Raw genomic sequence first — 13,678 nt, 5'->3', positions numbered from 1 at the left:
TCAGAATAAAAAGAAATTGAAAGGGAAGAAATAAAGACTCGACAAACAAAAACTGCCACGTCAATCTCCCATCCAAGTACTAACCAGGCCCGACCCTGCTTAGCTTCCGAGATCAGACGAGATCGGGCGCGTTCAGGGTGGTATGGCCGTAGACTGCCACGTCAATCTCATTCAGAATCTTCATTTTGCCTAATCACATTTCTCTAGAAAATATTTTTTATCTTCTTTGGTGTTTTTTTAACCTTCCACTTGGTAAACTATTTTTAAAAAGACAATGAAAATGTTGGCCACATGTGAGATGCAAGGGAAGAAAGGGTCAGCAAATACAGAAGCTGTGGCGAGCCCAGGTCAGGTGCTCTGAGACATGTGACACCCATCAGAACCAAGCACTGGTATTAAGGACACAGAAGAGCCTCTCAGTTAATAGCACAGACTGGAGGACCAGATTGTTGGCGTTCAAATCTCAACTCTGCTACTACCAAGTCATGTGATGTGGGACAGTTCGTCTAATACCTTCATTTGTAAAATGCAAATGACAGTAATAGTATCGACCTCAGAGTTCTATGAGGATAAAGTGAGTTTATGTACGTAAAGCCCTGAGGCCAGAACCCAACCCAAATTCTCTTTCTAACCACTTCTTGACTGCAGTATTCTCAATCTGGTTTTCTCCCCAATATCTTCTGATTTTGGAAAGGTTTCAGAAGACCTATCTTGCTCTAAAAACTGCTCTCCTCTAATTTTCCTACCACCTCTGGCCTTTGACCTGGGCCTTGCTGTAAGAAGATGTGGAACATTCTCCTTCCTTAAAGGGCTATCATTTTTTTCCAGGCCCACAAGTGTGGAACCTGTTCAATATAAAAAGAATGGGTATGATATAGTATAGCGGCCATCTCTTAATCAGCTTTCACCTCTTCCTTTTAGATCTGTCCCTTCCCCACTCAGGTGACTCTGGTGTCCTAAAGGAAGGGCTCATGACTCAACCTAGGCCAGTCAGACGCTGAATCTTGAGAGAAGGCACAGTGGAGGAACTCAGCTGGAGATGGTCATCAATGGCCAGAGACCCCCAGCGTTGCTTCATTCCTGCCTTACTGAGCCCTGACATTTTAGCAATTCCTTCAAGGTTGTGAACAACCCAGTATACATTAGAGAAATTCCTATTTTTGCTTATGTTAGCAAGAAGTCTACTGCTTGAACCGAAGAGCCCACATACACGCTGTTAGACTGACTGACATCTTTGAGTTTCCTCACCTGTACAGTGGGGGGTCTCTGAGGTCCCTTCCACCTCTAACCTTCTACAGTTCTAACAACAGGGCAGGTCCCAGCTGATGTGCTCTGCTGGCTCTGCAAATCTCCATAACCACTTGGTCATTACCACTCAGCACCCATACACCTTATACACGAATGGTGGGATTGAGGGATGCTTTAAAAGTCTTATATTTAGGTTATGAAACCACAAAGCTCTCCTTTGCCACTTACTACATCTCAGCAGTATTATTTTGGTAACAGCGTCACCACCCTCTCTGCTATGGTGCTGAGCATAAATAGAACATGAACATTTCCAGGAATTGTCAACTTGGCACTTCTTACAAGGAGTTAAGATTTCTTTTATAACATTAACAAAAATAAAGCCTAGGACTAAACTTCTTTTAGAGGTCACATTTCCTTCTCAATTAAAATTTAGTGTTTGGAAAAATACAATGTACCCTTTTTTTCCTCTGGGGAAAAAGTCCTCCAAAGAATCATATACATATACTCCTTGCCGTTCAAACTGAGGAACAAGTATAAACACAGCTGCCTATTAAAATTAAGCAAAGGCAAACATTCCTGCAGCTAGCTATAACAACAGCCTACAAGTTTGAACTACACCCATAAAAAGAGAAAGCTACCTTGCTAAGCGTATGGTTAAACTCTTGAGGTTGTGCCACCAGAAGAGCTGGTTATTAGAACTGATGGCTTTCAGCTTTTGATAGCAAGATTTAATAAGAGCTACCAAAGTGGAACCTGATTCCAGTACCAGGAGAGCCAATGCACTATCTCCTAATCACAGTCAAGAAGATTTCGTCTTTTTCTACTCTCAAGGTAGCAAGTTGGGATAGGAGCAACCCAAGGGCTCTGTTCCTTGACCCCATATGGCCTCACATTAGACCTTGCCACCCAAAAAAGAATTAAAAAAAAAAAAAAAAGATGGGGGAGAGAGATACCAACCATGACTTAGTCTTCTTCTTTTTTTTTTTTTTATTTGACAGAGAGAGAGACAGCAAGAGAGGGAACACAAGCAGGGGGAGTGTGAGAGGGAGAAGCAGGCTTCCCGCCGGGCAGAGAGCCCGATCATGACTTAGTCTTCTGACAATAGGCAGGAAAGAGAAAGACAGAGAAGCCTTTGGGGCTGCATGTCTGGGAGTGACTGGAGTAGGGGAGGGAAGATGACTGGGAGCTGGTAAATGATGGATTCCGGAGCAGCCACTTGTCAGAAGTAGGAGGGAGAGAAAAGCACATCTTGAAAATGTGTTTTCATAGGCCATGAATTAGCGGGCTTTGAAGGACCTGGATTCCAAATTTGGCTCTACTGGGTTGAATGAGTGACCTGAACAAGTGACTGAACATCTCTGCGCCTCCATTTTCTCATCTGTGCAGTAGCAGTAATAAGACCACCTGTCTCACTGAGTTAGTGCCACGATTAAGTGAATTAATAAATGAAAAGGACCTGGACCAGTACCTGGCACAAAGTAAAGCCGCCAATAAATATTATGATAGTTATTTTATTGGCTAAGCCATTCCCAGTCTTCCCAACTTTGTCTCTTTTCTCCTCTCATCCATCCTTAAGCCATCTTCAGCTCACTTTGCATCTGAGGGCCAGCATCCAACTCATTCTCCACTGGCAGGTTCTGTCTCCATTTGGACAACTTGATCTACAGAGCACAAAGTATTCCGGATGGTTTGTAATTACCTAACAATGTGAATAGGCAATGAAAATAATTCCCCCAAATCCAAATTTATCTGCTAACTCAAAACACTCCAGTCAATGTTGTTCTGTGTACATCAAACCCGTGTATCCCCACAGAGCTCTAATGGATTTTAGTACTGGTAGCAAATCACACCTATGTGGGGTCCGGGATTCTGGGACATTCTTGAGCAATAACGTTCAAGAAACTCAAAAAATTAAAAACACTTATGATTACGGAATCAAAACAAAACTACATATCTTTCTGTATCCATTCCTACCACCTTTCCACTTCACCTCACCAGAAAACAAGAACAACTCTTCAAGCAAATACATAACTTTGGGAAGCTCATACTTGGGGAGCAACAAGTGACAAAGGAGCCACGCGCCTACTCAGCTAGTCAGATTTCAAGGTTCTCAACCCTGGCTGCACTTTAAAATAACTTCATGAGGCGTTTGTGCATGTTCCTGTGCTTGCACGTGTGCACATGCGTGTGTATGTGTGTTTATAAGTGTGTGTGTGTGTGTCTTAATACCACTGCCCAAATCACACCTCCACAGATTTTGGCATGAACTGGCCTACGTCGAAGTCTAGGGATCAGTAGTTTTTTTAAAGCCAGGGTTGAGAAAGACTAAGCGAAATGAACCACAAGAGTCAATAGGGTGATTGATGTAGCCAAGTGGCCCATACATCCACAGGAGGGAGAAAAAAGCACAGTGAGAATTTCTGAGAGAAAAGAACATTAAATCCATTTTTTAAAGTGAAATGGAGGCATCCCTGCTGGGGAGAGGACTGTCACATGGTTTGCTATTCCTAGAAAGAGCTACAATTAGCTGCCAACAGATGCATTATTTCATCAGTCCCATAAATACTCGATAAAAGTCTTCTGCTCTTCCTTTATGTCAACCTTGTAGGAGCGGTGGGGGGGGGGGGGAATCTTCTGATAAAATGCAGTACTAAACTATAAAAATTTCCTTTTAAATGATTAAAATTAGCATTAATAAAAATAAAATATTTTAGCAAAATCTTATCCCAGTATACCTCTAAAAGCCCTTGAAAATTTTCCTCTTAAAACAAACAAAAGCATTAGTACAATTGTTTAAAAGCTCATTTCAATTATTAATGCTACAGCAAAATATAATTCCATTTCAAACCCAGTGGGAAGTCAAGATTGCATAGCAGAAAAAATCCTAAATCAAGACTGGGAAGCCTGGATTCTAGTTCAGCAATAAATTACATCAATTAACTATGTAATCATGGGCAAGTTGACTCAATCTCCATAGGCCTCAGCTTTTTCACAGAAAAATTAGATGATCTGTGAGTCCCTCGCGGCCTAAAATTCTGGGATACCAGAATATGTCTCCATCCTGCTGACTCCGAACATGTTTATAATTTACAAAACGTAAAATTAAGTCATTCCAGCAATTCTACTAATAAATTTAACCAATTCCCGGCCACTATGCATAATCTGAAGGAGCAAAACAATAAAGGACCTTGAATTTGGCACTATTTTCTATCTGAACTAGAGCTGGAGGCTTCCTTCCCCAACTATGCAACCAGGGGACAGCTCCTGCCCCAAACTCCTGGCTTTCTAAATGAGAAAATGCATGAAATGCATCTTTACAATTTTTGCCACATCTTCATACCATTATTTTCCTAGTATTTTTCTTTATGTGCTTATTTTTACTTAAGTAAAAGCAATGTCTTTTTAAAAGTAGCTTCATAAATAGAAAACAGTTTTACTTGCCATAAATGGAAGGAAACCATTAGACTAATGCAAGGGAAAGAAGGCAACTAACTCAATTCCAGCTAAATACTGTTGTCCACCGAAGGCATGAGACATAAGGAGCTTCTTCTCTTTGTTAAAAAGAAAAACTGGCAAGTGTCAAGAGAGATGCTACAGCAAAGGGAGGCTCTCACCTGGATGCCATCAGGATTGAAACAGAAAGAAAAAGGAAATGACTCTCTCACCATGTGATTCACTCCCATATCTGCATTTCATCTAAAATCATTTTGAGAACCACCCAAGATCATGGCTGTGCACACATCTCACAATTTGGGAAGCACAACAACGAATGGTCGAGACTGGGCCTTTGCTGACGTGCGGCGTGACTCAGCTCTCCGTGAGGAAGGTTCTTATCCCAGACAGCCCTGGGCTCCAGCCACACTGTCACTGAGGGCTCCCACCGGAGGGCCTGTGTCTCTGTGGTCCCCTCTATCTGAAACGGTCCTCTTCCAAGTACCCACTCTGCTGCAGAATTCAGGTCTCTGCTCCACATCCTCACGGCAGAGAGGCTTTCTCTGACCACCCTGTACGATGTGCGAAGCCCTTCCTCACCACCAGACACTGTTTTTCTTCATAGCGGTAGTATTCACTCATTCGCTTCTGTCTATCCCCATCAGACTACAGCATATGGTGAGCTCTAGAAGAGCTGGGGCTTTGTTTCCCATAACATCCTAGTACCTGATGTCAATACTCAATATTTCCTCAATGAATAAATGAATCCCCTCAATTGATCTAGAGGTCTTTCACATGTCTTTATTTCCTAGTGCCTGGTATCTAGTTGGTCCTCAGGCTGCGTATGATAATCACACTGGGGCTCTCTGCAGACTCTGCCCTTACCACAGGGAAGGGTCCTACCATGGATGCTGACCCACCACTCCCTTTTGAGTACACAGGATGCCACAAAGTGAACTCTACCCAGCCACAGCAGAAGTGCCTAGAGAGACCACATGATTGGAGAATCCCAGGCTAGAAATCTCTCCAGTAAACCTATTACAATCCCTAAGGTTTTTGCCATTATTGCTCATAACTTTAGATGCATCCAAGTATACATCTGAGAGCCAGAGTAAATCTTGAGAGAGGAGCTGATGTGCCTCTGCATGGTCACACAGGGCCAGCTTCGAGAGGAACAGGCTGAGCCCTGGAGCTCTTGGCTAGAGTGAAAACAGACCAGCCCTGCATCCCGCACCAGTGAGGGCAGCCAATGTCAGGACATAGGGTCTGTGGTGAGGACCGGCTCAAGCGCAGGCAAAGTTGAAGCAAACAGCCTCAGGAGGCGAGAGTGTTGAGGCATCTGATGCTAACACACGAGGCACTGAGCTGTGTTCCAAGACATCTGTCCTTCATCCTCGCCAGTGGCTAAGAGGACGTAAGGCCAGAATCTAGCCTACAGAGAAGGGGGGAGAAAAAAACTCCCAAGCCTAACGTAAGACTGGAATTAAAGGCAAAGTTGCCAGGCTGACTGGTAAGTGAGAATCACAGCAGAGACCCAGTCCCACAAACAGGGCCAACACAGTGGAACAGGGAGTCCTGGGGCCCAGGGGTCACTCCCACCATGACCTAGGCTAAGTCCCACCAGCTGGTGGGACCAGGGCTGCCATAAACCTCTTTTCCAGACCCAGACTAGCTCAGGCACTAGGGAGAGCCTGTCAGCAGACAGGGCCCACGAGCAGTAGAAAGCCAAGCAGGTAGGCACACGCTGCCTACACCCAGACTCAGCACTGTTCTCATCTCCTAAAAGACCAGGCAGGAGCCCACAGACGATTGCCAGCTGATCTACTGTCTACTCTGCGACCTTGGCCAGCAACGGACACACTGTGAAGTGTCCCTTCAGCAGTGCCAAGCTGGATTAAGTAGTTATTGCCAGAATTTCTCTTCTAAAATATAAGAGTCCTCACAGGGTGAGAAAAACACAAAATCAATTATGCATTAACATCTTAGACTTTTTTTTTTTTTTAAACATAAATAGGAAGACCCATCAGCTAGGTAGGCTCTGAAAGAACCAAAGGTTTAAGGTGTTCTTCTATGTTGTGGGATTTGCTGGGAGTAGTTTAAGAGACCAGAGAAGATTAAGATACAACTGGATTCTTCTCTAATAAAAAGCAACTAAGTAGGATCTATCACCAAATATCAAAATTTACAAGTGAAACACGGAAATTAAACAAGCAAAGAGGAAACCAGGATTCTCTGAGAAGCCCAAAACAAGAACACTTTTTAATAAAATTAAATCAGTTCATTCTTGGGAGACGTTTCGGCCTTTTGGCCAAAGAGAAAGCCATTCCTGCCCATTTGTTCTCAGACATCCCAGGAGGAGACCACCAAATCTACACAAATTAATTAATAATGACAATGAAAATGAGCAAAAGATCAGACAAGGTTAACATATACACATAATAGGGCGCCTGGGTGGCTCAGTTGGTTAAGCAACTGTCTTCGGCTCAGGTCATGATCCTGGAGTCCCGGGATCGAGTCCCGCATCGTGCTCCCTGCTCGGCAGGGAGTCTGCTTCTCCCTCTGACCCTCCTCCCTCTCATGCTCTCTGTCTCTCATTCTCTCTCTCTCAAATAAATAAATAAAATCTTTAAAAAAAAAAAAAAATACACATAATATATAAGCACCACATCTTCCTACAGTTTAATTCCTCAAAATTCAAAAATGCCTTTATAAAAATTTAAATGGTCTTTTTAAAAGCTTATTAAAATTACTCTTACAACAATGGAGAAGCACAGGGTCCTGGGAAATAGACCTCTGCGTCCGTCAGCATTTTTTACAGAAATATTAAATTGAAGGCATCTCAACTCTGACATTCCAGGATTTTCAAAAAAAAAAAAAACCAAAACTTAGGTTTTCAATTAATTAACTCCCAATGAATTTTAGAACTAAAATATCACCATCAACTTAATTAAACACTGAAAGTTTAAGGTCCCAAATAAAAGAAGGCTGTTAAAATATATCTTTCCCAAATAATTAACTAATTAGTTAATTTAAATTAAGTCTATCATTTCCTCCATCCCCTATTCTCTCACACACATTATATTTTTTATTTGTATCTTTATATATCTTGCTAAAACTTATGGTATTGCAGATTTTCCATAAGTGGATTTTAAAAGTGATTTTTATGAGGGAGAAAATTACAAAGTGAAGAAGCGAATGATAAACTTCAAATTCAGGATTTACCAGTAAGTAGGGGTTGGGGCTGAGGTAGGCCTGGGAAGGAACACCCAGGGTCCTCAAAGGCAATGGTAATACATTTTTTTAAAACTGAGTAATGGGGAGACAGATGTTCACTGCACCATTATTCTCCATACCTTACTTGTATTTTATAATCTTACTTAAAATACTCAATAATTAAAAGTAAGTTTATGTTATTATCATTGCAGAAGGTATATAGAAACATATGTAAATCAAACTCTCTTCAAAACATTTTTCAATAGCCGTGTTACTCGGACAAAAAGTAAAACAAGAGTACTTAAAATTTGTACAGTAGCCAACCTATCCTTCCATTTGAACACCTCCACAGAACTAACAAATTAATATTTTTCATGCAGACACACTCAATTTTTTCTCACATTATACTGTTTCATTCTGCTTACTTTAAAAAACTTTAGTTTTCCCTCAACTTCCGTGTAACTTTCACCATTTGGTAAAAAACATCATAATTTTTTTCTTGTTCTCTAAATAAATCTGAAAAAAATAAAATGGGGTCACACCTCTATGAACAACATACAACAGGACGAGTTACATCACCCAAAATGATTGTAAAATTAAATGAAATATTTTGGTAGTAACGGGGTTTCGGTTCGCTTGTTTTGTTGTTTCCAACTATCTGGTGCCAAGAGGAATCTCTAAGTCAAATACGAGGAAAAGACACCGGATACCCTAATACTTCTCTTAATGTGTCCCCAGGTCTATGTTATTTATTCTGCTTTCAGTAAAGTGGTAGAAATGTCTTAGATACTTTAGTTTGGATTTGTTCACACACCTGAAGTATTTAATTTTGTAAGGACACTCGAACTTGAAAATTCCTGGGGCCCGGAAAGGACAGCTATTTTCAGTATTTCAAAAAGCCTAAAACACATTTACCTGTAATTCGGCCATGCTAGAAAATGAAAATGTGTTTGCTTTTTTCCCCTGGGATTTAACCAAGCTTTCCTAAGTTCAGTGGTTACCTCACGCAGAGCAGATATTCAGACATACGTCATTAATAAAAATAGAAGGATTCATCATGATCAGTTAGTAACTGTGGTCTGAAAAATCATTCAAAATATGAGGTCCATGAAAAAGAAAACCCCAAAACAAAAACAAAATATGAGGTCCATGGGGCAAAAATAATAAAATTGGTCTTTTATTACTGGCATTTGTTTTTTAACCAGTTTTGTTGGTATTTTTAAAACTGCAACAACAAAGTCTGAGGACCACTGTCTGGGAGGAGTTCTAACTATCACTGCTTTCAAAATCTCCGGAGAATGTTGATTTCCTAACTATTCCAAAATTTGCAAAGTCAACTTTCAATTTTTTATTTTTTTATTTTCTTTTTTAATTAATTTATTTTCTTTTATTTTATTTATAGATTTTTTTTTTCAGGCAATTCAGTTCTCTGCTCCTCCAGCTTTGTAAAACAGTAAAAGTCATGGAGTTGTTAAGAGGGAAAATGTTTCACATCACATCTTCTTCCTGCTACAAGCCAGGCTCGTAGCACTGGGACTGTTCCTCTTCTCCATAGCTTCCAACTTTCTTTAAAATCAAAATGCGACCCTCCCCAAACTACTATTCTTATAACAGTAAATGCTCTGGGTGTCTGAACAAAGCCAAACTAAAAAAGACTGACTTTAAATCAATAACCTTTAAAAACTTACTTAACCAGCTTTCGAAATAATCCCCTTTGGCCATGCAGGATAGGCTAGGGAACAGGTGCAAGGCGTGCCTTCCTAGAGGCTGTCTCCTCCTTCATGAAGCTGACCTTTTCCAGCAGCTCTGGCACCCCACGAATCAGTTATCAGTAAGCCTAAAGCCTGCTTTCCCATCTGCACTTTCCAAATGGCTCCCAATGCCAAGCGCTGAGATATGACCTGGCTCTCAGATGAGAACATGCCTCCCAAGTGACTTGCCAAGTTTCCCTGGAAGCATTTTCTAAATGTATTCTCTGACCTCCCTCCTCACCCTCTCGATCACAGTTCATTCTTCCTTCCCTGCACTTCCTAATTCCACCTCCTCATCCTGTGCCTCCAACACCCTGTGCCTCAGTCCAAACTCCTTACCCACCCCCAGCCTAAAACCCCACCTTCACATCCAAAGGACACAGTTTCGACAATTTTGCACCTGGTTTGCAGTGATCTTTTTGAGGCCTACCTGCAGGCAGCTCAGTTATGGATTCTTCCCTTGCCTTCTCCAGCTTCTCCCTAACCCAGGGAAATTCCTGCAAGGAATCTAGGAATGCATCAAATGCTTTAGGACCTCTGGAAGGTAGGATATCCAGCAGCAGCATTGTTTTCCGGAGGCCTGTGGCTTGAGCTTTGATTTCTTGAACATGGTTTTCCGTCAGGACCCCTTCCTGGTAAAGATACTGAAGAACCAGTCCCTCCACCAGCACCTCCGCACCCAGCTCCAGGCGAAGGGAGCGAAGCACTTGCTTGTCTCTAGCCTCCATTCCTCCCTGGGAGAAGACAAAATAGTAGCTCAGATTACAGGGAGCTCACCAACCCCTAAAGACGGTGTCCTACACGCGGTGCAAGCTCCTTAAGGTCAGGTACAACTTGGAACCTTAGCAGGGTGCCAGGCCGTGGTGTTTGGTACACAGCTGTTAAGCCAAAGCGAAGTAATTTTCAATGTTTCCGAACATAATGAACAACCCTGAATACGAATCATCTTTTCTATTTTTGCTTTCCACACAATGGAATCCTAGCTCCATTCCTTGCTTGATAAAGAGATTTGGAAAAAACTGGGCCATGGACCCTGCTTAAAAAGCAACTTTGAAAAGTACAGAGCAGCTTTTCATTTTAACATGCTTAAAAAGAAACAGTGCCTTTATTTTAACATGGCCTTCATCAGATACACCCCAATACCAGGGAAACTGCCAGTAAGCATGCAGGTGCTCTTCTGACCATGGGCATTTGCTGAACCTGCATAGCAATGGGAGTGGGCGCCAGAAACCGGTAGGTACCACTAAGTTAAGGTTCTTTTCCCTTAAGAGAAAAGCCCTATACACCATCACCTCCAAGAAAAATATTTATTGTGTGTGCCTCTACAATAAACCTTATATATGGTCACAGACTCCACCCCTGCCCTCTAAGAATTCCGAAACTCTATCACAACACTGCCCGGCCCACACATGTATGGGACATTTAGTGGGGATTTATTTTTTCTTTACAAGGAAAAAATGTCCACACGCCAGTCCTGGTCAGTAGCCACGCACGATTTTAAGGCCTGTTTTCAAGACCACTGCCCCAGTTTGAGGGCGCTTGTGCGGAGGCCATGAAGGTAAAGAAGCGGCGGGGAGTGGGGGGGAGGCGGCAGATGGCGCTTCCAGGCACCCACACAAAGTACAAGCGGCCGGCGACCCGACCCCACTCCCTCGAGCAGCCCTCGGGGAAGTCGGGGAAGTCCGGGCGGTGGCAGGTGAGGGGGAGGGGGTGCGCTTTTGGCTGCCAACGCCCACCTGGAACTTTTTATTCCCTGCCTCGCCAGCTGAAGTCCTGTTGTGTTACGAACAGGAAGAACTAAGAGGAATTTTCGGGGCAATCTGACAAGCTAAAAAGTGGGTGCTGGGAATGATCCTCAGAGCGGACTGAAGGGGTAGCGGCCCCCGGCATCCCTACCGCCACCCCAACCCGGGCCCGGCTCGGAAATGCTGCGAACAAATTAGCGGGGGCGGGGAGCCACGCAGGGCCCAGGCCACAGACTCCACCGTGCGGGGCCTTAGAGAAAAAATGGATACGGGGTTTCTGATTTCCTGTTACTTACGTCTGCAAACACGTATATTAAAAAAAAAAAAAGAAAGAAAGAAACCGCAACCGGAATCCAGACTGTTAGGGAACCTGTACCATAAGCACCATCTTTGTTGAAGGCGAAAGCCGTGAACAGGAAGTGTTGTCTCCATCTTTCTTAAGGGCAAACACAGGAAGTGCTGTAGCCATCATTATTGGGGGGCGGGGACAAGTGTCGGACTGAAGCCTTTTCCGCCATGTTTGCTGTGGGTAAACAATAAAGCGGCCTGGAGATGGAAAATAGCATCACTTAGGGGGTTACCTAAGGAAAGTAGTATTTTAACACAGGAACTCCACAGTCTTGCACACAACTGACATAATAGATGGTCAGGTCTCAAAAGTCACCTTATCAGCATAGCCTTCCATGACCACTCTATTTAAAATTGCAACATTCATCTCCTGCACTCCCCATCCCTTTTCCAACTTTGTTTTTATCTGTAGCACGTACACCATCTTATTAAAACTTTTACTTAATTATCTGTCATTCGTTTCCCTCCACTAAAATGCAGGGTCGTTTATATCTTATATCACAAGAGTTCCTGCCCACAAAGAGATTATACATCAGTAAATTATTCAGTTACAGCAACCAGCTAGCTACTCTGGAAAGAAAAGAATTGGTCACGGGGAATTGGGGATATTCACAATCATTAGAAAGGCTGGAAGAGGCCTGGGCATCCGAGAATGACTCCCTAGACAATATTGCCTAACTGACCACAGTCGGGAAAGCCGATCCCCATCTCTTCTCAACAGACAGATCAAGTGACTTGACATCCCCATCTCTTCTCAACAGACAGATCAAGTGCGGAAAACCCAAGGTCTCCACAGCTGTATTTGCCAGCAACATCAGAACAGCACCTGCAAATCTTACTCTGATGTTTGCAATTGGTGAGACCTATTTCAAGTGCAGAACATTTGCAGCAAGGGTGTCTGGAACATGTGGTTTGGAGTTTTCCAGCTTCTGAAGCACAGAAAGACATTCTAAAAAGAGAATGGCTGTTATTGGGGGGTGACCTGCTGCGTTCACCACATTTTTCATTGGAAAGCAAGACAAATGCATGATCCAAATATAGAGACATATCAGAATATCAAAAGGAGGGTCATTCCTGAACTCCTTTATGAAATGGGGCAATCAATAAGCATATTCATTGATTCACTTTTAAATCAATTGGGTGATATATGCAGAAAGTCGTATACCTGCTAAAAATTGGTTGACGGGGTAACAGGAAAAATACCTCAAATATCATTATTTCAATAAAGGTTCTCTCAACCAACACCGCTAGTGGAAGATGAAAATCTTTGTAAGCAAATCAATGGAAAGCAATTCTAAACCTCCCTCCTCAAAACCTTTTTGTAACCAGTTTAAAGTGTTACTATACCAATATACCATTTTATTATACCAGTAGTGACAATTTTTTTAATGGGTGGCAAGTATTATTATTAGCATTTTTTTTTTTAAGATTTTATTCATTTGACAGAGAAAGAGAGAGAGCGCACAAGCAGGGGGAGTGGCAGGCAGAGGGAGAGGGAGAAGCAGGCTCACCACTGAGCAGGGAGCCCGATGTGGGGCTCGATCCCAGGCAGCCGTTTAACAGACTGAGCCACCAGGCACCCCTATTATTAGCATTTTACATATGTGAAGACTGTGGAATCAAAGTGGACAAATGTCCTAGTGAAAATTTCACAGCTAATATATGCCACACCTGAATTCTAACCAGGTCCTTCCAATTTCATGCCCTTTCCAATACCCAGTTTACCACACAGCCATGTATGGTGAAGAGTCTGTTGTTCTAACGACAACCAAAATATTGACAAATCATTCTGGTGCCACCTCCCACTTGATACTCCTGAGTTCCTAGTACTCTCTTCACTCTCTACCTATTTTTTTCTTTTCTCTCCTCTGGAACTGCTTTCCTTTCCTGGGAAAGGTTTATCTTTTGTACATGGACAGGTATTAGCAACATTCTCTGCCT

At 42.6% G+C, this 13,678-nt stretch overlaps 1 protein-coding gene across 8 annotated transcripts in view; it reads right to left on the bottom strand.

Moving 5' to 3' along the window:
* LOC116639844 (death domain-containing protein CRADD) overlaps nucleotides 1–13,678 on the bottom strand; it is a 264,137-nt gene that overhangs the window by 168,976 nt on the left and 81,483 nt on the right. For 6 of the 8 annotated variants that reach the window (XM_032416509.1, XM_032416508.1, XM_032416511.1 and 3 more), the window contains one exon: nucleotides 10,075–10,378. In XM_032416509.1, coding sequence (XP_032272400.1) covers nucleotides 10,075–10,378 — 304 coding nt within the window. Of the gene's footprint in view, nucleotides 1–10,074; nucleotides 10,379–11,685; nucleotides 11,936–13,678 lie in introns of those variants that run through there. The other 2 variants (XM_032416514.1, XM_032416515.1) reach the window with 2 other exon arrangements.

This window comes from Phoca vitulina, unplaced genomic scaffold, assembly GCF_004348235.1.
Source record: "Phoca vitulina isolate PV1807 unplaced genomic scaffold, GSC_HSeal_1.0 scaffold19, whole genome shotgun sequence".
Lineage (NCBI taxonomy): Eukaryota > Metazoa > Chordata > Mammalia > Carnivora > Phocidae > Phoca > Phoca vitulina.
This window is presented reverse-complemented; position numbering and strand designations above follow the sequence as displayed.